Raw genomic sequence first — 26,147 nt, 5'->3', positions numbered from 1 at the left:
AACAAATATGAAGCATATATAAGCATAGAAATAAGAGTTCTTTATACTTGCTCCCAGTCTGTCAGAGGAGAGATTTTAAAATCCTGCTGCTGGTTTATAAAGCGCTGAATGTTTTACTGCCAAAAATACACGAGTGACCTTCTGAATAACTACGAACAATCCAGACCGCTCAGGTCGTCTGGTACAGGTCTGCTCTCTGTCCCCGGAGTCAGAACCAAACACGGAGAAGCAGCGCTCAGTTTCTATGCTCCTTATATCTGGAACAAACTCCCAGAAAACTGCAGGTCTGCTGAAACTCTCAGCTCTTTTACATCAGGGTTGAAAACTCACCTTTTCACAGCTGATTTAAATACATTTAATTACAATTAACTCTTTTTATATTTTAGCTTCAGTTTTAACTGTTTTTTTTCTTATTTTATTTAAAATATTTTGATTCTAATGAATTTGTCATGATTTGTCATTATTTAGTTTTGTATTTTCAGTGTTTCTTTATGTTCTAGTGTGTTTTCATCAGTCTTGAGTTCTGTGTATCCTCAGTGTTTCTTGTATTCCTGCCTCTGCGTGTTTCCCTGTGTGATTGCCCTGATTGTCCTCACCTGTGTCTTGTTAGTCTCACCTGTGTCTGATTCCCCTGTGTATTTAGTCTCCGTGTCACTTCATTGTTGTATGTAGTTTGGATGTCGGTCGTTGGTATGTCAGTTTTTGCTCGTGCTCCTCTGTGGCTCCCTGAGTTTTGATCCCTGTGTTTTTTGTTGAACTTTTGTAAGTAAGTTTTTGTTGCCTTTGGCCTTTTTGTTTAGTTAAATATTTTTGGTTTTTCTGCACTTGGGTCCACCTCCCTAGTTTTACACGCCGAACCGTAACAGAATTATTTATTCGAACATATTTTCAGATTGAATCTTCTCCGTGACGTTGAATTGTTTGTTTTAGTGAAGTTTTCTTATTTCCTGTCGTGATGCTTTGGGTGTCTTGAGTGAAGCACTTTCAATTGCCCTGTTGTTGAAATGTGCTCTATAAATAAACTTGCCTTGCCGTAAGTAAATGGAAAAATCAGTTCTCGACTTTAAATTGTCAGACACTTAACAAAAGATAGACACAACAGAATCCAAGAACGGAGATTATGAAGGAAAAACATATATATCAATATACAGTATATATATATATGTATGTATGAAGGCCATATGCAAATTTAAAGGGTCTGTTCAATCTCATAAACACAGGATCTCTCTGCAGGGCTCCTATGATCTGTGTCAAAGGGCTCAGTGTTGCCATCATTTCTCATGAAGGTGTCTTTTAAAGAGCACTGCGGAGTTTCCAAACTTTAGGTTTTTTTTGTGTGATAGCAGCATGCAGGAAAGGACCAGGGGAGTAACTCATTGTGTTAGAGACTCACTGAGACGGCCTGTTGATACTGCAGCACCACAAAGAGAGCGGTGTCAGCAATCCACAGGAGGAACCATTGATAGGTTCTCAAAGTGTTCAATTCACCCCAGGGGAGCACTTGGGTCTGCTTTCATTCACTGACAGGTTTGGAAGGAGAGAAAAATTGTTGGTTTGGGAGTTTTACATGTCACTTTCGGTGTCAGATGGGATATGCAATAAGTTTACATCTGCAGAAAGATATGATAAGATATATCCTATAGTGACTAAAGTATCTATACCATCACGACTACTTCATAGAAAATAACACGTATATATAAATACCTCCCAAAGTGGCTTTGTAACTCAATAAATGGACCAGTCACTTTTACATTCATTTTCATTTTACATCATTGGTATAAATGACTATCACAAAATAAGCATCCATCAAAGTTTGAGTGTGGGAGCAACATCATCGGATACTATTCAAAAGTTAATCTTTAAAAACTTCAGATGATCTGATTGGATGTGTGTTTTGATCTCATTTGATAACAGCATAAACTCCGTACAAAAAGATGTACGACATAACAGCCCCCCGACAATATGAAAAAATTGGAGCTCCCCCTGAATGGCTGCAGGATAGGTAATAAACGCCTCCACCTCCATGTTAACAGATGGGTCAAACTATAGAATCAAATTACACATCAAAGGGTGCCGGTAGCTTAGTGGTTAGTGTGTGCACCCCATGAACAGCAGCTATAGTCCTCGAGAGCGGGAAGACCGGGTTTTGAATCCGACATGTCATTCCCCACTCTCTCTGACTCTATCCACTGTCTTATCTCAACAATAAGGGCAAAACAAATGCGAAAAGGAAATCTTTATCATATTTATCTCCAAGTGTCAATTATTTAGAGAAATTTAGTTTTAATTAGTTGGTTTTGATTTTTAAAAATTGATGATTGACGCCTCCGTTGACAAATGTGGTTCCTGTGGCTTAGCAGAGTAGCTAACACAAGAGTCCTTGAACTTGTAGAACTGTGTGTCTTTTTTTCAAACCCACACAAGAATCTGTTCTGCTTCAGATTTGTCGGTAAGTTCAACATTTGTTTTGGCTAGCGGAAGGAGCGGGCAGCTATACCATGGCAGAGTCTATCCAGCAACTCTTAATGACACTAATATGTGGATGACCTTAGTGAGGGTTATGGTTTTACTGGGTTCTCCTTCAGCACATTGCACTGCTCTCCAAACCTTTACTCTATATTATTGACTACATTATCACAGTAAACTTGTTTTTCAAGAGGAGATTTAATTGTAACCATTTGACAGTGAGGCTTCAGTATGAAGCCAAACCTGTTGTTCATGACCCCAATCAGTTACATATCGCAAGGAAGTACTGTATTTTTTTTTTCAGGAGTATCCTGCCTTCTCATGTCCCTCAGGAGTAGCAAGGTCAATTTTCTTTTTTTATGAGAGATCTCTATCAAACTGAAGCTCTGCCAAGCCTGGATATCTGAGGAGAGTCACTTTAGCCTAAATGGACTATTCCTTCTTGGAGAATGTAAGAAATGTTAGACCACTGGAAATAATTATATTAAAGGTTCATAAACTTTAAAATGTGATAAAACAAGACAGTAAGGGGAAGAGGGAGCCGACATGATGCAGTTTATCCATTATTAAAATGATGATATTTAAAAAAACATGTTTTTTTGAGAAGCATATTATCATTGAACCTATACGGCTCAGTGGTAGAGTGAGTAATATTCAATCTGAAGGATGGCCGTTCAATCCCTGGCTCCTGTAGTCTACATGTCGAACTGTCCTGGTGCTCTCCATCCAATTCCAAATTGCGCGTGAAAGCATAGCCATCGGTGTGGGAAAGTGTGTGAATGAGATTAGTTAGATCCTGGGCAATTTGCACCGCAGTCTCTGCCATCAGCGTTTTAAAGTGTGTGAATGATGAATGTGACATGAAATGTAGAAAAGCTTTGAGTGATCTGAACATGCTATATAAGTGCAGTCCATTTACCATTATATACCATTTTAAAATAAACAGACCACTTTGCATCTGGACGTCAACACTAAAGTGAATTGTCGTCACAAAAATAATTTTCTCTTTTACTCTTGTAGCATCAGTGACAGACAGCTAACGGACAGCAGTGAATATCTATAAATGCTGGAGCCTCTGACTTCAGGAGGTAAGCCGGCAACATTTAAAAGCTTTCTTACATCAGTGTGACAACTAATGGATGCTATCTGGGGCTTTAAGATTTCCCTTGACAACAATCCTAAAGCTTGTAAACAAAATCTCATCCTCACATTAATAACAGTGGAGGAGTTGTTCTGTGTTCCCTCTGCTGCGAGGATGAAAACTCAGAGACTCAGACAGATCAATAACACTCCCACAAGAGCAGTGGGCAGTCGCTTCCATTGGCTGCAAGACTGATAGCTCTGTTAGCACCTGCCGTGCAAATATCAAGGGTATCCTGATTCCCGCTCTCCATCAAACCACACAATATAATGAAGATCCCAGTTGTGTGCAATTAACACTCTAATCTGCTTCAGCAGAGACAGTCTGTGTTTCTCTTAGCACAATGAAAAGGAGCCCACTTGGCTTTGTCTCTGCGCACCTTCTGCGTCTTTTGGGTGTTTGTTAAGCATTAAAACTGACTAGCTTTTATTAAATAAACACGATTACTATGCATACACGTACAAGCATTCATTCAAAACAAACAACCCTTTGGCCAGAGAGAATATGTATACTGACAGGCTCCACAAAACTGCAGATTTTATGGAAAGTTGAAAGTGTAGAGACCCACATGAAACAAGATAAAAGAGAGAGATAGGGCTGTGGTCGGTAAGAGCTGAATTGGTAATTTTGCAGATAAATGGAACTCATCTTGAACATTTTGATATCAGGATGTTCATTGCCATTTTTTTTTTTTTAATTGTTCAGTTCTACGGCCTTTTGTAAATGGCATCTGGAGTGTGATTTGAAAATTGTTGAAGGTTCTTGAAGAAGGTTCTGCTGGCAGAAAAATGACCATCTGTTAGGAAGGCTGAATAATTTGGTTAAGGTTGAAGTAATCAACAAAACTCTGACGCCATGTTCACATAGTGTTTAGTTTACTTTAGCTGCTAGCCTAAAACTTAAACTTACTCTAATTATCAACATCCAAGTCAAGAACTGAGAAACTATGTCAAAGCTCTGATATATATCTTTCTTTGTGAAGTCATGAAAAGTGAGTTAATGTTTATTTCAATTCTACACCTCTTTTGACCAATGAAAGTATTGTTTAAACATTTCTCTAACATAAGATGACTAAGGCTTTAAGGGCCCGTTGAAAGCAAAAGGTCAAATTCATTGTGTGTTTCAGGCGGTCGTTTTATTATCTCAAAGCATGCTGGGACACTGACGCATACCAGGTTGGTGGCACAGCAGCTGTTCTCCCATGTTAGTCCATATTCATGCAAAAAAAAAAAACACAACGATATACTATTCACTATTCAGACTTTGTAGGGTGTTTCTGGGAGGCAGGACAAATGCAGTTTATGATGAGTTTGTTTTGTGCAGTGGATCCGTCACGTAATGCTTTACATTCATGTTAGCAGATAAGCTAGCTTTGTTGTGCAGTTTGTTTGTCATTCTTCAAGGTAACTCCCCAGCATTTTATAGTAACTGTTCTAGTCTGGAAGTGTGTACCATAAGTCTGGTATTAATCAAATAGCATTAGCAGTTTAATATTATCCCTTTGATACACAGGATCATGGCATAACCGTTCATCTGTGAAGAAAGCACAAACGCAGGAAACTCCCCTCTTCAACCCCCCCTTCCTGTCTCATTAGTAAAAACACTACCTGCTGGGTTTTCATTGAAGTCTGCCAACGATGTAAATCATGGGGTGAAGAATCATTCAGCATTTTTAGATCAGGAGTTGCTTTTGAAACGAGCACGAAAGGTGTCATGTCCACCGTATTCTCTTCACCTTCCAACTCTGTCATGTGGTGCATCTCCAGTTCCCTAGTGACTCATGTTGACCTAACCTTTTCTCTTTTTTTTATTTGTTTTCTTGTCTCGACCTGAGGAAATTGACAAGCAAAGATTGTTTTTACAACCATCTCGCCACTTTCTCTGATTTATTTGAGTCCATTCACCCAGGTTTCCCGCCAGTACGATAGAAAAACAAACTTATTTCACACTTCAGTCTTTCTCTCCAATTGAGGCAAACACAGAATGATCTTACCGTAACAATAAGGCCCCTCTCCTGGAAGTATTTGACCAGAGGGATGGTGTTTTGCTTGAAGTTGGTCAGGCGGCGGTCGATGGCCTTGGGGTTGTCGTCGGGTCGTCCCTGCTGCTCGGCGCGTTTCTGTAGCCTCTCCTTCAAGCGGTGGTTGGTGCAGGCCAGAAACACCACCAGGTCAGGAGTGCAGATCTGCCATAGGGGAGAACATGTGTGAAATGTGTGAGCCTACACCACGAAGACTGTGGTTCATTTAGAGGCGATGTTAAGGATTTGATCAGTCGGTCTCATTTTCGTGGCTGAAATGTCCAGACTGCAATTCACTCAAGAATAAAATCCTTCTTCTCCTTTCTTTCTGAAGAGATTTTTTTTTAATCCACATTTTAAAGCAATTCCAACACGTGCACGTCAGTAGATTGAATTATCCCAATAACAATTTAAACTGTAGCCTTGGAAATAGCCTCAAGCTGCCTTTTCTGATGATGCAGTTTTAATACAGGTTTGATTATAAAGTCAAATAAAATGAAACATCGGGAGGCGAGAACAGTAATACCCGCCACAAGGACAGCTCATCTTTATTTTGGTTAACACACCCTTTGTGACAATCAGATGAGAACAAGATTGTATGTGATTGCAGGAAAATAAAAGTCAGTTCCTCTTTTTTTACGACTTCATTAACAGCAAATGACATTTAATCACACATGCAGCCTGTTCTGCAACAGTGACGGCAGTTTTCTATTTAGGGATCAAACGTGAGCAGGAGCCGGTGAAGCGTAAGACGACAGCTCAGGGCTCAACATTCCCTGAGACAATCAGTGCGCGTGAACACCGCTGTGATTACTCATCAGTCTTTATTGCTATGGCAGCCAAAACCATAAAGCTTGAGGGTGCAATTGAGCTCCTTTTCTCCTCCATGATTAATTTCATATAAGCTTGTTTTAAAACAATTGAGACTGTCAATGTTTACATATGATTCAAACAGCTATTCTTCATGCAATTCTTCTGATTCTTTTTGACACTTAAAGGAAACTGAATAACCTTTGAACACAGCACTGCCATGTTGACTAAAGATAATCTTCCCCTCTTTCAAGCTGGACTTGCTAGTTTGCAGATTCAGCATGCATGTAGCAGATTTATAGGGACGTATCTATCCTTCAGCTGCTGCTCTGTGTTCACAAGCTATTTTCTATTCATGCCTGCCTGCTGTTTCACATTCTGCACAATAGGGTGAATGATTAAATGCTAATGGAAGTTATGCAACAACAAAACAGTAATTCAGCTAAATCCGTTTGTTTTTAACTTTTTGCTATTTCTGAGGATTCTATTCCTTTTTTATTGAGCTGTTGTAACAACTAAATGTTCCCATAGAAAAATGACATTTAGAAACCTTGTATTTAGTTAAACAACATTCCCTCTTGTGTAATACTGCTTCAATAGCATTTGAGCATCTAAGAAGCATCAATACATCTGGAATCTCACAAAAAAAAAAAAATCTTTCTACATCCACTTGGATACAAGGCGGTACTTTTTTATCTTTATGCTGATTTTGTCCTGGACATGTGTGGGCAGTGTTTTTATTAATAAAATATGATATCCATCTGTTGTGTAACGGTCGAATGTGTCACTCATCAAGTGAATCTTTACTGTGGAAAAAAAATCTCTCTGCATAATTTCATGAATTAAAATAATGACCTGTATTCAGAAACAATCAATCTTGTCGCTAACTCTCTTCTTTTACTTTGCAGGGCACATAGAGGTTTACGTTTTAATTCCATTGTGTATCATATCCAGCTTAAAACTCCTCACAGGAGCTTTAAGAAAAAAACAGGTTCTGAAAGCTCACATGATGCTTCAGTATTATAAATACAGTAAATCACTCCCCATTTGCAATCAAGTTTTGGACCAAGTTGTCTCGCACGGATGCAATTACTGCAATCAGAAGATGATGTATTAACTACGACACGCCTTCACTGTCTGCTGCCAAGAGATGATGGTGAACAAATAAACACTCACGATTCTAATTTATAGGAAAAGGTCAGACGGCATCCGCAGCAGCAGGACTGACTGAATCATAGAGGTTCAATTTGTGACTCTTCAGAGTCCAAGACATAACAAGATTCCTTAGTAACCAGGGGTTCATAAACTGAACAGGCGGATGTGTGAGCTGCAGATTTGACTATTGTGAAGGAAGCTGTTATCGATTGAATATAGAGCAGAATCAGATAAAGATGTAAATTACTTGGTTTTCCTGCTTTTGACACCTTTAACTGAGGCACCTCTAGTTTTATAAAGAAAGCAGTTTACTCCCCTCATCTTTAACACCACACATGGCCGTCATCAGGAGGAACTATCCTAAGTACTGAAAGGTTTATTATTATTCATACTCTGCCATGTGTTATCCTCCCTCCTTAGATGAGATGTACTTTGCTGCACACTCCAGATTCTGCGTCTGCTCATGGTCTCGGGGCTAAAAATAGCTCCAGCGGTGTTGTGTTTGTTAAGGCAACGCGACTCAGTTTGGAGTCTTAGCAAATCAAAGTTACCGTTTCCATGGTGACCGCACTTGTGCCCTACTTTTTTTGCTCAGGTTGTATCAATAATGTGAGGCAGCAATTGCACACTGCAGCTGTTCTGAAATGAGGAATCTCCATTGTATTGTTATCAGATTACATCACATTAGGAGCAGCTATTTTCTAAAACAGCTTGAATGGCAACCGCTCGGTTTGTGATATCTTTGCTCAAAGGTTAGGGAGCATTTTGACGGATTGCTCTCTAGTACGACAAAAAAAAGTGCAGAAGTAGGAACATTTTGGCCCAATTTTTGTGCCAAACACAACAACAGCTAATACCCGTTTGGGATATTCTGCTAAATTCACTCGATCAAACTAAGAAAAGCAGACAAATAAAGTGGTAGCAGGCAGTGAAATGGAGCTTCCTGTTGTGCTGCAGAGGAAAGTCAACATCCTTTATATAGTAAATGCAAAAGCTATGATACTGACACTATCAGTAACATGATATAATCTTAATATACTGTTTTACATGACATATAACTAAAATATTTACATGCACAACTGACAGTACTGATCTTGGAAAATGGTCTCCTGCACATAACACTTTGCTTTCGTACATCTGCCTTATATACTTCAGAATATTTGTATATATATATATATATTATTTTTTTAAATGTACATTTACTAGGTTGTACTATTTAGGAAACTTTCTACATAATAATATAATGTATCCTCTTGTATGAAATGATACAATGTTATAACCATGACTGACTGAATGACTAACTGACTCGATCTATTCATCAATCGATCTCAGGAATTTTCGAATACAGCTCAACAGTGACGGCCACTGCTCTGGTCCCTGAAGTGAATTTCCCCATTCAAATCCTCCCTTGATTTTTTTTTTTACAAAATCCTTATATGAAGACATTGGCGCCTGGAACCAAGACAACCAGCTACCCCAATATTCATGAACATAATACATTTAATTCGGCACCAAAACGGCAGGAAAAAAACTGAAAAAAAAGGCTAAGGTAAAGAATTGTAGGAGGACAGCCACTGAATGAAATCCTCCTGATCTGGTTGTTCACACATGCACCTCACACATAAATGTCACCTCCCCACACACACACACACTTGCTTGCGCTGAATTCTCCTGATTATATTCTGGCGCGTTCTCACAGCTCATCAGCTCACTCGGACTTTCTTCAAAAGAAATACTCAGGGGCTGGCAGGCAGAAATTCTGGATCAAGTCAGAGTAAAAAGTTCATCTGTTTGTGTTCACACATGCCGCACACCAAAAACTTTGCAGGACTATTGGGCAAGTTAGAAAGCACTATACTATTACACATACAGTACATACCAACTGGTACATGTTTATTGGTATCAATATATATGTATATACATTTACTATACTATACTGCTATATTCTATCCTGTATACAAAGATGAATTTAGTCCCCTTTTTCTCTGGGACTTACTGTAAGACACTGGGGAGAAAAACTTGTATTCATCTCAACATCTTTTATGAGAGAATGGAGAAAATAGTTCCTAGTGTCCCTCAGTCTATTGCAAGAAAATGTTGTTTTGATACGATCAACAGCTTCTTATGTATTCATTCCTTTCCCACTAATGTTGGATGTTGTACAAGCTTATCTGACAAACTTTAACTTCTATTGAAACATTTGTTGTTTCCAATGTTTTGCCCTGACTGAACTGGTATTGATTTATTTTAAAACCTTGTGTTTTTCTACTTTACAACTGTTTTATTTTCCTGCCTTTGCGGAGCACTTTGTAAATTGGATTTATTCAATGAATAAAGGTCAATATTCAGCTTTCACTAATAGGTCAGTGTTGTCGTCAGCTCTTAAACCCTCAGTTCAGGGGTTTATTTGCTTAATCTTTGAATAAGAAAACAAATGAAGCATATTATTCCAGCAAAAATCTAGTTATCATGACGTACTCTCTCCAGAAATAGACCTTATTCATTGGGCTTCTGTTGTATCATGTAGACACCGCTGATTACAGGCTTCACTCCAAACTACTGTTTGCCTTCTTTCTGCTCTGCTTTTCTATGAGCTGGCATGGCTATCAGAAGTCTCCATCTGTCTCCATAAACCCTGCGGTTGTTTCCTCTCTCTGCTGTCCAGTAGCTCTCAGAGAACAGACTGTTCATTTTCAGACGTCTCAGAGAGGTTTGAATGGCATAAATCTTACTGGTGCAAACAAACAGAACTATAAATGAACAAGAACATTCAGCTGAATATAAGTGGGCCCTTGGTCATGTGTTAGCAGGCAGCTGGGCTCAGCAAAGGCTGTAAAAGGTTGGAATCTTATGGGCTACAAAATGTCAAACTTTTCAGGAAACTGTCCATCATCCATCGTCCAACAACCAGAGAAAACCCACAAACTTTCAATTTAGCACAAGACAATAAAGCAACACATCCTTTCAAATGAGAAGTTTAAATTTGCTAATGTTTGGAATCATTGCTTAAAACATGAACACAACAAGAAAAATAATTATGAAAACACCAATTTACCTCCTCAGATGTTCATAACTGACCACCAAAGTCCACTTCAGACTGACTACAAAAACCATGCTATCCCCATCAGAGCCCACATTGGAATGTCTTTTTTTTTTTTTTACAGGAGAAATCAAATTGTTTACCGTCTGGTTCAACTAACTGTTTCAGTCTCTATATATCAGTTATCATCATCGTTAGTAAAAACTGTGGCCTCACCTGTTTTGGTTACTGACCTTAATCTGTCAGCGTTCTCGATGTTTTTTAATCATTTGGAATTTACTCGCTGAATGACACGTTTGATGAGTTAGACTGGCATGTCTCAGCGACCCAGATATTCATTTGGCCTCCACTTCTTTGCCTGCTTCTCAATTAGCTGAAGTTATTTGAGGTCAGCATTTCCAATAGGTGAAACCATTGCTGGGGTACATAAAGCCTTTTCAGAAAATAACGGCAGACAACATTTAGACTATGTCCTTGTTTTATAGTCTTTGTAAATAACAGGATGATTTATATGGTTGACAGATTGAGTAGTTGTCTCATCTTCTGCTTATTTTAAGAACATCTTTACGTTTAATGGTTTAACTTAAGAGAAAAACAGAAACTTCTCTATCGAAGGACTGTAATATAACCTGCTGTCCGCACATGTATCCAGTGTTCAGGTTACTTAAATGAAACCTGGGTGGTTCAAGATCTGTGAATCTTGTCCCAAAGTGAAAAGAACAAGTCGTCATCTGCTTCTCGGAAAACAAGAGTTTTTAACAGGCCTGCGCAAAAAGCAGCAAAGACATCAGAGTCTTTGAAACTCCCCCTGAAGCAACCTAGAAATCAGAAGGAGCGAGTTGAAGACATGTTCACTTACAGCATGCAGCTAGAGGGGAAGTGCAGAGTTATTACTATCCAAATGAATGTACTACAATCCACGTAATTGGCTTCTGCTCTGTTTTGTTCATTTTCATCTATGTAGAATGTGCATATCTTTTACCTCAGAGCATCCTTCATATTAAAATCAAATCATAGAGATAAAAAGCAATGTTTATTTGCACGATCACCTGTTTGTGTTGCAGGATCAGTACATATTTAACTCAATCAATGATTATTGGCTTTGTGTGACTGATTACTTAATAAAATGTAAAGATGGATGTGCGTGTTATGGATTTAGAAATCCACACAGTTTGATTGACAGGAACGAATAGATAGACTGACAGCTCTGTGGACTAGAAGAGGAGAAGTGAAAAGGCTTGAAGGGAGGATGATAGATGATCCCTCTGGACAGCTATAAAGGACCCATAAAGGCGACCCACGGGAGGCGCTCAGTAATGGCTGCTGTGATGTTGTAAAGGGCAAAGTAGCAGCATGGGGCGAAGGGAGAATCATAAAAATTGATGCTGTAGGTCCCCAGAGGATCACTCAGTCACCCACAGAGCTCAAACTGTGATGGGGAATATGGGGTCTAACAAAACAAGAACACCAACTGCAGGATATTTAAAGCGGTTAGAAGGTACTTTAAAAAACAGATAATCAGATTCAACTCAACAAACATCTGTACAAATATTCTATAGACTGAAGAGGAAAGCCTCTATGCTTAAAGTTTTTATATTTAAGTTTCATAACTTTTTCATAACTTTCATACAAAGTTTTAGAATGTGGCAAGAATTGTCTCCAGAGCTGGCATGTTGCAGAGTCTCTGATGCTGTTATCCTGGCTGTCATGGAGCACTGAGACATTTCCTGAGCCGTGAATTTTATGGGTTGTAAAGTAAGCAGGAATATAGACATTCCAAACAAGCTTAACCTATCAACCACTGTGACTGATGCAAAGCAGTGCAGGCAACAAAATAGTAGTGTGTATAAACGTCCAACGCAATTACATCTCTTAAACTTCAAAGCTTTTAACACTCGGCGTAATTAAGAATTCACCAGAAATTCAACTTCATGGAAATGGAATGGCTGTAATTTTGGTCTGTTAAGAGCTGCTAATGTACTAAATTACTGAAGAAGCGGAGTATTTTCTGGCATAACTTCACCAACTACCAAGGTGCATGAAGAGAGAAAGGCTCGAAGAGGTCAAAAATGATCTTTATTCGAACATGGTGAATTAAAAAAAAAAGACTCAAAGTAATGCCTTAAGACATATCAGAAATGACTTTCTTCTGAACACATCATCTTTGAACAGTTAAATAGTTAGTGTTGGCTAATGTAGCCCTAACCAATCAGCCACATGCAGGCTAGGTTAAGGCTCCGATTCCTTGTTAATTTTTTATGTAAAGTTTTATAGCTAAAGTGACAAAAAATGGCTGACACCAGCTTCTCAGAAATTAAGAAGTATGCTTATAGTCATTGCATTGGGCCTTAAATGGTTGTATGGACAAAATAAGCTTTTTGAAAAGAGTCACTGGCTATGTTGGAAATCATCTTAGTATTTTCTCATTTCCATACTCGTTGTTACGTAACTGTTCTTGGGTTGTCATCTTATTTGACATTAGCGTCTGTAGATAACGAGGATTTTCAGGTTATTTTTGTCCTGATAGCAGGGCCGACTGGAATTGGAGATTAATGAACTTGCACATGTTCAGAGAAATGTCAACAAAAAGCCAAAATAAACTGTCAGGCTAAAACTGGATACTGACAATGACAAACATGAGTCTTTAAAAACTGCTCATGAACTCTTTGAAGATGGCTGAGACAAATTTCAAATACTTTCGGACAAAAGCTGTTCTGTTTTCGTTCACTGTATAGAAAGGCTTTTATAGCCTTTGAAATCCAAAACATCCTCAAAGACTTGCTTAAACCAGATAAGGTAAGTGTAATTTTCTGGCTTATAAATGTGACGTTGTAGTTCTGTAGCGTTCTGTGCGGTCCATGAGGGAACACTCTTGGTTCATGGTTGGAATATGTTTGGGAAAAAACGGTAGAAAGCGAAGAAGAAAAACGATGCTATGAGAGGCGATAGAGCACAGATCTAACTAAAGAACCTTAAAACCATTCTCAGCTGTGTTGAACATTATTCAGAAACTTTACAGGAAGTACCAAAATCGACTACTGTAAACTTTCTATGAAATGTTCAAAGATATCCGGGTAGGATGATCAATCTAAAATAGTAAGTGGTGGGTTACAGAAAGGTTTACTTAGAGGGTCTTCCTAACAGTCGCTATTGAATTCACAATGAAAGGGTTTAATCTTGGACATCACAAGGTCTCAGCATCTTGTTTATCAAAGCTTACCACTGCTATTTCCTCTCGTTAGAGCTGCAAACAAGACATGTTAATAACCAGTTATCTCTTTTATTTCTTTTTTTTTTCCAACTTATTTTTTGGGCCATTTTTGCCGTTATTGGATAGGACAGGAAATGTTGGGTGGAGAGATTGGGGGAAGACATGCAGCAAAGGGCCGAGGTCAGGTTCCAAATCACGTCTGCTGCGACGAGGACGATAGCCTCGGAGCGTGGGGCATGCGTCGTAACCGCTAAGCCATCGGCGCCCCGGCCTCTTAATTCTTTTGTAAATTCTGTAGAGCAGGTCTATTCTACTAATGTCCCCACAGCTCCATATGGCCCTTTTCTATTGTTCAATGGCCTCTATATATCGGGCCTTTATCTGGCTAGTGTGTCTGACATTTGTTACAATTTTGAATAGACCTCACCTGAGCTATTCACCCAGCTATATAAATGGCCATCTAAGAATTTTTGGCCCAGCCATTAAAGTATTTGATAAGCACAAGATACTTTTTTTGTGGTTAGAAAACGTGATCCACATGGTGTTACCCTATAGCAGGCCGTTGCATCAGTGCCCGCATTAGCCGAGTGATGGTTACCTCCTGTCCAAGAACCAAAGACTCTATGAGCCATTTATAAGTAGTTTACCAAACATGGTTAAAGAATACTACTTTATACTGCTATCTACATGTTTTAATCTTCTTCCTCAGAAGAAGAAAAACTGCCTCAAGTCTTTGTCTAACCCTGTTTGTAAACTGTCATCAACCCTTTTTTAGCAATTCTTTCATGTGACAATTAAATTCCATTGTGATAATAAAGAATCTTTTCAGCTCATTTGAATTTCTGTGGTTATGCAAAATACAATTTACCAAATTATAACATGAGATTGGACAATTATTTAATTATGATTCTCCTGGGCTCTTTTTTTTTATTGTGGGAAAGCCCATTAGTGAATTAGTCACGCACTGTTTATTGGCTCCTATTTACAGCCTTAGACACAGAGGGAAGGTTTTGAAAACTAATCTGCTCTCCATTTGAAACAGCTGGAATTGCTGATAATAACCACTGCTAAAGCTCAGCTGTGCGCTCTATCAATGAGATGGGAGTGTGTGAACGGTAGGTATTATCTGGGTAGAAATCCCTCTCTCTCAGTACCTGATCCAGCTGCATGTATCATCTCGTTTCTTTGTTTTCTGTCCTTGAGCAGCTTTCAGACGGGGAACATGTACTAAGTGGAATCTGCTGTATGACGAGGTGGATCAGGGGACAGCAGCAACCACATTACGAGTTCTCATTACGTCAAGACTTGGCCTTTTCACAAAGAGAGGGAGAGAATGTACAATTACATGGGAGGAGAGAAACTGTAATGAACACACGATAGAGGGTAGGCCGCTTATTGAGGTTAGTGTGACGAGTTAAAGAATTCATACACAGCTTTCCATATGACTGGAGTATTCAGTAAAAGACTTTAAGTACAGATACTGGAAAAAAAACACATATGGAGGAAATAAATCTTCTATTAATGGAGAAATTTGAGTTGACAAGCAGAAGGATAATGCACAGTATGTGAATGTTTATAGCAAAACTCGGTACTGACGCTGCCTAAAGCTTTGGAAACAGATTTAAACACCCCTTTTAAATAGCATTTAATTATCAAGGGACTGTGTTAAAAAAAACTCCACACAAATACATGTTTAACAGCTTGATGTAATGGAAAAACCATTGTTACTCATTTAATGGAGAAAAATCTCTCAAGAATATTTCAAACAGCGCAGCTTAAGTAAACCAATTTATTCCAAGATATCAGCACTTAATTGCTTGGTTCTGACCTTGTTATATGAATGAGACTTTGAATATAATTCATGAGTCATGCTTTATACAGCATGTTATGCAGAGTCGATAAGAAGATTATGAATAGACAATACAAATTATCCATGTCCAAAGAAAATTTAAAATCATGCTCCTTCAAACATGGACAATTATTATATAAATGGATTTGCTGTTTTTAAAGACCATTAATCAACCAATATTTGACAATCCATTATCACTTGGAGTCCTTTATCAAGCAAAAAGGGTCACAAATTGGCTGGTTTCCCCTTTTTAAATGAAGGTTTGCTTCTGAAGTTTTGGACTGTTGGTTAGACAAAAGCAGTAATCTGGAGACATCTTTCAGGCTGTGGGAAGGTCCTGAGGCTTTTCAGCCTTTTTAAAGTATGATTAAACTGATAATTCCTTCAGATGCATTAATAATTCAAGTAATTGGGTCACGGTAGTCAGCGGTTACTCTCTCTTCAGTTTCTGATTCTATCCACTGTCCCATCTCTAAAAAAAAGGTATAAAAAAAAGACAATAATATAAAACCCTCAGACAGGGACAGCTGGGGCAGTAAAACTGACTGATGTAACTTAAAGGGAAAGGGTCTGAATTTTACAATTACATTGACAAAAAACTGTATTTAATTTCATCAAACAAATCATGGCTGATGCCTGAACCACCCAAAAAATTCCATATACACGCACACAGGAACACAGATATATATTAGGGCTGTCATTATACATTTTTTAATCGAGATTAATCGCATGCTATTTTGTCCCTTTAGGGGCACCGTGGATAAGCCTCCACAGGGTCTCCCTGTAGTCACAATGACGGGGAAAAAACAACATTTGATTGTTAATTCCTTTGGTTGCATTTTTTCACAACTATATATTTCCATGTGTGCATATGTTCATGTATAACTCTCATTGAATGAATTTAATAATGCACCCCTTTTTCTTTCTGTACAGATTTGCATGTGGTTTTGTTCACTTGTCTATCTTGTGTGAAATGTAATTGCATTTATGTGTGTATGCTATAGACACCCTTAGTAAATGGTGAAAAAAAAGACACTCAATTAGAAAGACTGAGATAGCCATTAATGTTGCAAGTTCAAATAATTGACTGCAGCAGACAGACTCTACAGCCAGCTGAATGCCCCTGGCTGTCTACATTAACGAAACGTTTACATGCATTAACTGGAAAGATCATGTGATAAAACACCGTCTGGTTTTCCCTTCTGTAGCCCACAAACACACATTTAATACCAATCCACAGCTGAAGTTTAGAAACCTCATTGCTTCTTCATAATAAAGTTCAGGAGCTACTTTAATGCTTCTTAAAGTGTAAAACAAACAAAGCATTTGGCAGATGCTCTATACATTCAAACAGGATTTAAAAAGCTTGGTGCGTGCAGCAGCATTTGCTAAATTTCTTTAAATGAAAGTGTCATTCATGTTTTTGCCTGGAGATCAGGAAAACCTTTTTGCCTGCACATCAATGTACTCACACATGAATCATTATTAGCCCCTCTAGGAATTCTGGTTGTTATTTCAAGAATGATTTCAATTCAAATTTATGAACGAATCACAAATCAGTACTTGCTGGATATTGACAGAAATCAAAACCACTTTAAGAAGCACATTTTCAAATGATGGAAATCTGTGCAGGCAGCACAGTAAGCACTAAGGTTACCTTATTTTATTCAGTGAAAAATTCAGTTGATGATTAGCCTTGTACATATTAGTCTTTGCTTATTTGTTTATTTTTTGTGTTTATTGTTGATGTTTAATATTATACCTTTGTACAAAGAGAGCACAATTTACCAAAGTAAAATTCCTTGTGTGTTTAAGCATACCTGGCCAATAAAGCTGATTCTGACTCTGATTTTAACATTTTCCCTAGTAAACAGGGAATGTAAAGCAGCAGGAACAGATCATTCCTACTGTATATTCTATTCATATAATCCTTAGAATTTAACTTAAATGCTCACTTGAAACAATCTTTCCAAAGTTTACCTGAATTTTGCAGCAATTTATCACAAACAACACAATTTGAGCATCTGGCAGCCATTTTTTACACACAATATCTACAATGGATTTCCACTCACACTCATCAGTGATATGATGTTTAGAAAAAAACAAATAGCACCTTTAATAATGAGCACATGCACTTGCTTTTCCTATCAGCTGTAGGAGTTTCTTTAGTTATTCTGGAGCAGGGAGAATATTTATGAACCCTCTTCCATGAATATACATTTTGTCCAAATCGGACTTCTCCCTCTTTTTCTCTGTAATGCAGCTAAATTTAGCAGGTTATAAATAGTCGCCCTGACATCCTCACAAATTCCCCAACCACTCTAAAATGTATTGAGTGTTCATTTAAAAGTTGATTCAAGTTAAGTGAGTTTAAATGTAATCAAGAAAATCAATCCTTCTGAAAGCAATCGACCGTTCTGTGACACAATTGGCCACTCAATTGTAAAGGGTAAATTTCCATCAGGGGCCTCCAGCTTTGAAAGAAACTCATTCTAAATAAAACTGTGTCTCCCTCTTTCATCATTCATCCTCATTGCAATGCTTATTTGCATTGATCTTGATGTATTCAATCAGGGTGGAGTATAGACTGAACAAAAAGGTGGACGATATGATTGCTCCCCAAAACTAAAGCCAAAACATTTGGAGCCCCCCCCCCCCCTACTACAGTATAGGTCATGAGCTCTACCTCCTCCATGTTTAATTATGGGATATGGAGCTAACTATAAAATCATTTAAATGCTTCTTATTACACATTTTTAACACAAGAGTCAGAATCTCTTTTGCCGTGGACCTGAAGGATCTTTGCTGTTTTACCAGTAAGTTAAATGTACGTTTTGATGTCATCGTAACAGAGTCTACGCAACTCTGGCTCCAAATGATGTCACCAGCGCAATATTTCAGCGGAGGTTCCTTCACTTTTGTACAACGGAAGAAGGCTGAGACATCTCATCCACCATGCATTCTTCTCGTCTTAAAGTCAATGCTTATTGATCCTCAGGAAACAGTTAAAAAAAATTAGTCGGGCAGATTGACGTCACAAAGATTGTCTGGGCTTTGACCAGGAGACAGGTTCACAGAGTCCTCGCCCCCAGCATGACTTTACTTGTTCATTTCAGGATCATTGAGCATCGCAGTGACATGGAAAAGCAGTGTTTCACTGTTGAATAGCTGATCAGCAGCAGTAGGGGAAGCAGCGTGAGCTGAAGGTCACTGCTTGCATAAAATAGTCCATCAAACAGTAAAACTATTCAGCACACTGAATGGTTTATAGCTAATGTTTTAGATGCACACAAAAGGGCCATAACATGATCCGTGAATGAGAAAGTAGAAACACTACCCATGGAATTTTAAACACATTAATGTAGTTCAGAAGACCCCACTGCTGAAATTTCATCTATGGGATCCATGTTTGGATTTAGACCTAAAATAAAAGTACTCAGAGAGTAAGTAATATCTGTTATTGTGAAACTCTGATTTTTAATTTAGCTTTTCTTGTTATGGGGTTAAATAGGCCAATAGTGCAGTGATAAAGTTGGGAATTTAGATAAAAGAGGCTATGCTTTGGCTTCAAAACAACCAATTTTCTCTTTATTTTTGGGGTGCAGCTAATTGCCTTGTCTTCCATGATGAGTCTCGTTCTGCTTGAGTTTCTGCCTAATGACAGGAACTTTTCTCCCGCCACTGTTGCCAAGTCCTTCGTAGATGTGGAAATGTTGCGTCTCTCTAAATAATATAACAAAGAATAAAGTATAGACCTGGCTTAACAAAATGCTGTCGAGCAACATGAGAGGTTTTCAAAAGTCCACAGCAATAGTGACCACTGTCAGGCATAGTGAAGGTCATCACAAAGGGTTTTTTTGGTCTGCATACAGGACGACTGTCTACTTAACACATGAGCTAAAGTTTACATTGAACTAATCAAAATTCAAAAGAATTCTGAAAAACGGATGTATGCAAACAATACTTTAATCTCTTCTATTGTCTTCATTGCAGAACTCTTCATCAGAGGTAGCTTTGTCAAATTTTAGGTTCCAAATTTGCCAGTGTAGACTCCATCAACTGGACAAAGAGTTGGGGCTTTCACTCCTGAAAACTTCCTGCAATTAACATCCATGTTTGCACAAAACCATCAGATTCTTTCACCATGACCGCACTCGGAGTTTTTCCTGCCAGGCCCCTAGTCAAATTCTCATGTGAAGTCGGGTTGTGCCAATGTGTGAATGCAGCATTCAATGTTCAGGAAAATCACCATGGATGAGCAGGCGAGGATGATGGCATTAATATCAATCAAAAACAGCATAAAGGAGCACACTCGACAATAAATAAATATTCAGGTGCACGACCGCAACAAGACTTAAATAGAGACAGAAAAGTCAGCACACTAAATGTCCACAAGAGTAGTGTGCTGACTTTTCTGTCTCTTCTTAATATCAATCAACCCGTGCAATGGCTTCCCTTCCTACAGAGAAAGTGTTCTGCTAGGAGATGCATATGTGAACAGGTAACTCAGGAAGAGTAACTCAGGAGTGCATGTGTGAAAAAGACTGACTTATTTAAACACCTTTAAAAGTATCTGAATCCTATTTCTCCATGGGGACTAACCTGGTCTTCAAAGGACAAAGCCTGTCCGACGTCACGCGGAAACCCATCGATAACAATCCCACTGGCGTCCGGGATCTTCATGATCTTCTGCTTGATTTCAGTTATTGTTGTTTCCTGGAAAACAAAGGAAGAACATTTACTCAAAATGATCACCACTTAATGCCTCACTTTGTTTCTAAATGTCAAAGGAGCAGAAAGATTTCTACAGCTTTATGGCAAACAATTACCACATCAGTTGCAGTTCATTGGATTTGTGGTCAATTTACGTAACTCAACAATTAGCCATGTGCTTCAATGTCTGGCATCCCAAACTCTCATTTAACATCGGACAGTTTTCTGACTTCTGACTGACTCTGGCATTTGAGAGATTTCATCAGCAATTTATTGAGCAATGAAAGTAAATTGTTGTAATCACAAGTGGTCTGCTTTATAAGAGAGTATGAGGGATGACTTCAATGTATTAGTGTTGCTTGAATTCCAAGGTTGCAGTTTAGTTAAAACTCCTTGAAAATTAATGAGCAGCTGATTCAGAGTCAGAAATAATAAAACGAAAAATATAAAAAAACCCACTGGAGAATTCTACAATACAATAAATCTGCTTATCCAATACATCTGTATGCAGCGGAACAAATGTTTTGACTGCACTTGAGGCCACAGAGTGCCAGCATCCTTTAGCATCAATTACTTCCCCATGGCTGGAGGAGGTCAGCATGTTGGAATGTATTTCTCAGGGCAGAATGCATCATACGATATGGCAGAGATACGTGAGCAATGCTCTGCTCTATAAATAACTTCCATCTCTGGTCGTGCCTAATGCCGAGCATAACAGATGTTTAACTTCCCTCCATTCACAGAACATAAAAGCAGCCACCTGACAGACCACAAAGAGATTACATTTATACAAACGTGGATAGATAGATGAATGCATGCAAGATAAAGTAGGAAATGCTAATCCAGGAAAAGCTGTCTGATCCACTGCATGGCTCGATGACACTCATCTCTTACTGCCAGAGAGATTGCGATCTCTCTTTAACAGCACCCACAGACAATCATCACTGCAACAACATCCAACATACCTCACTCATTCAGCCCTCCTTTTAAACAGTGTAGTCAACTCAATGGAGACGACTGCACTGACATTTTAAAACCAAAATGTGACCAATTGAATCTTCGCCTTCTCAGTATCCTCTTTATACGACGCAAAACTTAGCCATCTCTTTCAATACTGGTAAGTCACAGTCAAGCTCAGTGAAAACGAAGGGGCAACCCCTTTGGTGTTGGAAAAATGCAGTCAATGTGGAAGCACAAAAAACTGCAAAAAAGGTTTCTTTGAATGTCCACCTGAGCCTGACTCCAAATCCAAGGAATCTCCATTAGAGCCTTATAAAAATGCACATTTTTACAGCAAAAATAATTTCACTTCATTTCACACCTTTATTTAAGCCTCTGATATCATTGAGGTTTCCCTCATTTACAATGATGTCGAGATACAAATCAACAAAACAAAAATGGCACAAATAAAACAACAAAGACAGTTTTGGTTTCTATAGCTCACGTCTTTGTTGGTTTAAACTGAACTAAACTCAAATTTATTTTAAATAACTCATCCTTTTTGATTATGCATGATAATGCGTGATTAGGCATCATCAGGGGCTTAATCTTGGTACTGTTGGCTTTGTTCATGTTGTTTTCATTGTTTGGAGTATGTATACGATGAGTTTGACAAGACATCCATTCATCCCTCCTGATCCCCACCTCTTCTCCTCAACGAGCCAGTAGTTGGAGTCAGCATTTCCAATATGGTGAACACCATCTTTGGGCTTCATGATGCCTCTTCAGAAACCAATGGTTGACATCACTAAGACTATACATCCACGTTTTATACAGTCGGTGGTGTCCATACAGCAGTGTATCAATCTTCCTATCTAACTTGGAGCATGATGGCTAATAACTGTTGATCATTTTACACTGTTTTCTGATTTCAGTTGTTACAGCAAGAAAGTTGTCAGTCTCCTAACTTCTAACAGTGATATTTGCTCCGCCAGATGAAAAATAGAAGAGCTGTGAAACATGTTTCAAGACATCATAAAACGACATCAACACATTGCTCTAATCAGAGCTGCTGTTCAAAGCCTCTGAGTAACAGTCAAACTCAAAGAGTATTTTTCCTTTCTTTGTCATCCTTACATACAGGATCATTTAGATCTCATTCTAATCTGATTTGAAGGACTGATCAAACTTCTGAATGAAATGTCACAAGTCACCGTCTCATTTCCAAAATGTCTGCAGCTTGGATGACTCTGCTGTTTATCTCACCGGAAAAAAACAGCCTGAGGGCCGATTCGATGATGTGCCAGACAAGGCAGGGAGGATAATTGATGAGGTAGACCAGTGTCCAAGACAATTCATGAGGGGACACAAGTAAAAAAAAACAAAAAAAAACTGCCAGTCACATGGCAGCCAGGCTGTCAGGATTGTGGTACCTAATTGGAACACTAACGCATCATGGCTCCTACGTTGACATAAGGACCACCATTTCCTGGCTTTAATTTAGTCAATAAAAGTTTAATACCAATTCATATATTACTTAAACATCATGATTTACCAAAGTCTTTATCACACATTTCAGCCATTAGTCTGCCTCAGGCCAGTTTTTGTGACTACAAACAGATGAATGGTTAAAGGGAAGTTATGAATATAGGATGAAGGACGGCCCTGATGAGTATGTATTTATGTTGTACAAACATGAATAGGCTATCTTAGCTGACCATTTATAAGCATATGTAAGCCTTGATTAAAAATATCATATTTTTTAGAATGAAATTTATATTTTGGCTGCAGCGAACATGCAGCCAAAATATATTGGTCAGCTATGGAAATAACCTTGATATAAAAACCTTGGTGGCAGTCTTTCACTCTTCTTTAGCTTGTTATAAGATGGACTGAAATTCATACTGATGCCTCTTTATAACCTACAATAGCAACCAAGGCCATCAGGAAGAAGATTATTAGTATCTACTGTACATAGTAATGTTTAATGCTTGTAGCACTGCCTCCTAGGTGTCAGACAACATGAGTTACAGCACACTGCGAAGGCCTGTTTTCACATTTTTCCACTGTTGAACATGAACTGGACAAGATCAGCAAAGAGATGAGTTATTGCTTTGTCCACAGAGGGCGCAAACCAAAAGTTCTTCAGAGGAGCTTTAAAACTTGATAACTTTAAAGTGATGGCTGTCTGGAAGAAGAAACCCATTTAAAGGAGTTATTTACATCTTTAGATTTTTGGTTTAGGGTTCAGCTGGTCTTGATGCATTTCTTAATCACCAGTGTAATCTCAATTTCATACACATATTGAAATGAGACATGTGAAGCTATTATCTGCATTTTCTACACAGTGTATGAATGGACTGTGCAAAAACAACCACGGGTGGTCTGAAGCTCATTTTCTTCACAGGCAAAGTCATTATCCTGCAAAGAAGGATGCTAATAGGAGGAAGAAACCCTCTCTGCTGCGCGCCTGTGATTTGGATGCTGCTAGTTAGTCCCTTGTTACACACACATTGTGATAATCACCTGCATGAGACTGGACACACTCTGCGCTCCTCTTTTCTCTCATATCCAAACACTCCCCCTTCCCACCCTGTCTCCACTGTTCCTCTGCTACCTGTGGTGCCAGCTCTCCGTTGGTGATGATTTTGGCGATGAGGCTCCACTTTCTGTTGCTGGTGGCGTTGTGGATCATCTTCTTCCTCAGCAGCTCGCCCACGGACACGTACTGGAAGCCGTAGCGCTCGGCAATCTTCAGGCACTGTGTTCCTTTGCCGCTGCCAGGGCCACCTAGGCACAGAGAGAGAGAGAGAGAGAGAGAGAGAGAGAGAGAGAGAGATGGTTATGTTTTGGGAGAAATGTATCGTGGTGTGTGTGAAATTGGTCTGTGTGAGTGTGAAACATTGCATGTGTGGGTGTGTGAGTGTGGGCGAGTGTGTGTGTGCACCAGGGGAGAGAAACCCAGACTATGTGAGACTTTTTTTTGTGTGAGGGGTTGTTTGTGACTGTGTGTGTGTCTCTCTTCGTGACTGTATGTTTCTGCTTCTGTGTGCTTGCAAGTTGAATTCTTTGCAGGGGAGGAGGGCAGGTGGGTGACGGTAGCAGATGAGACAAACAGGTATGTGTGAACCTCCTACGTGTGCTAATAAATCCTCGTCTTTTCCCTCTCCTTCTCTCCACTTGAAAAAGGAGATGCAGAGCAGCAACAGCTTAGTTTGACTCTGGATAGTTTAAAAAAGCATCTTTCCTAATCAAGGTAATAACTGTAAATAAACAATATCAACATAATACAAACTTTATAGTAAAAGTATAAACCCAAGCAAAAGAAAGAGGCTTTACAAAAAAGACAACTCAAACTGAATTGTTTGTGTACACAATAATTAAAATCATAGAGGATTTGTGTTAAGTATTCGTCTTCGTCATGTCTGTGCCAACATCTACAATTACTGTACTGTTGTTGTGCCCAGGGGATTTTTGTGGCTACTGACACAAGCAAACTGAGTGACACATATCCCTTTAGGCTTGTCTTTTGTAGATGGTGCTGGTTACTCATCTTTGTATTTGAAAAAGTTTATTTTTTAATGGTAGGATGTTTTGAGTTTGTATTACACAGTGATTTTTCTGGCCCCTTTGCTTCTTGCCCAGGTATCCTATATATACAAAAAAGAAACTAAAGCTAACACTTTAACTAATAAAAACGGAACTTCAACTAAGCATTTAAAACTAAAATAAAATGACAAAGCTTTTTTTAAACGCAACAGAAATCGAAAACAAGAAGTCAAAATTAAATAAAATGTACAAGGAATCATACATGCTAAACCTGTAGTCTTATAATCACTCGTTTTAAACATCTTAAAATCTTAATGTTTCACTAAAAGTCCTGCAAAAATAAAAACTGTAAAGGTCAAAGCAATGTGAAATGATAGTTTGGATTGAGATTTCCTTTAATGGTTCCAGTTATCTGGATTTCCGATCACTGTTGATAGTAAATGTAGGCAGTTGAAACAATACATTTTTCTGTATGCAATAAGCCAAGTCCTCCTGCTATTTGAATAGTGCCTACATGTACCAGGATGCATCGCGTTTGAGCAGCTGCATACTTTACTATGTTATTTTTACTTTAAAGACGCAGTAGAAATCCAGACTGAAATAGCTTGTTGTATATAAAATACATCAATTGAAGGCACCAGCATCAAATGTATATCGCTTTGCTGAACCACACCCGAGAAACCCAGCGCACATGTAACAACTGCAGGTTTGTCCACACTACAGGCTTTACTCTGATAGAGAGAGATAAGGTTAAAAACTGTGAAATTCCCCTTTAATGGTGCCAGATAGACGAGCTGTCAGTTTGTGATGAGGCATGAATAAGTGCCTGTAAAAGCCATTTGACAAACTGAACGCGGCTTTGCTGTTAGACGAACAGCATTTCAGAGGATTTCAGAGATGCTACAGTAACTACTGAAATGTCAAATCACAACAAAATTGTTTGGGGTTGAAAGGCAAGATGGAGGTCAAATTTGTCTTTGAACAGACTGTGCAGGTTACTTTTTCCATCTTGGAAATGGCGTTCGCGATTTCAAACATTTATAGTGAAATAAATGACTACAAATCAGTGTTCGTATGGGCCTATAGGTTCTATCTGATGTTATTTAGATGGTTGAATAGTTATAATGAAGGTTGTGTAATGTGTTTAAAGGTTCACTGGATTACAATTGTGTTTCCTATTTCACTCAGTGTATGCTAATTCTTGTGGATAATTTACGCAGAAAGTCTGTCAATCACTCTCCCACTGTGTGCAGA

General features: G+C 38.6%; 1 protein-coding gene across 1 annotated transcript in view; it reads right to left on the bottom strand.

Moving 5' to 3' along the window:
- The window catches only part of ak5 (adenylate kinase 5), an 80,937-nt gene that overhangs the window by 45,321 nt on the left and 9,469 nt on the right, over positions 1–26,147 (bottom strand). The window contains exons 4-6 of the mRNA XM_061045130.1: positions 23,962–24,134; positions 20,295–20,408; positions 5,601–5,792 (exon numbers count right to left, since the gene is read on the bottom strand). Coding sequence (XP_060901113.1) covers positions 5,601–5,792; positions 20,295–20,408; positions 23,962–24,134 — 479 coding nt within the window. The remainder of the gene's footprint in view (positions 1–5,600; positions 5,793–20,294; positions 20,409–23,961; positions 24,135–26,147) is intronic.

The sequence above is a fragment of the Labrus mixtus genome, chromosome 8 (genome assembly GCF_963584025.1).
Source record: "Labrus mixtus chromosome 8, fLabMix1.1, whole genome shotgun sequence".
NCBI classification, from domain to species: Eukaryota; Metazoa; Chordata; class Actinopteri; order Labriformes; family Labridae; genus Labrus; species Labrus mixtus.
The sequence above is the reverse complement of the archived record's forward strand: the minus strand, read 5'-3'. Positions and strand labels throughout refer to the sequence as shown.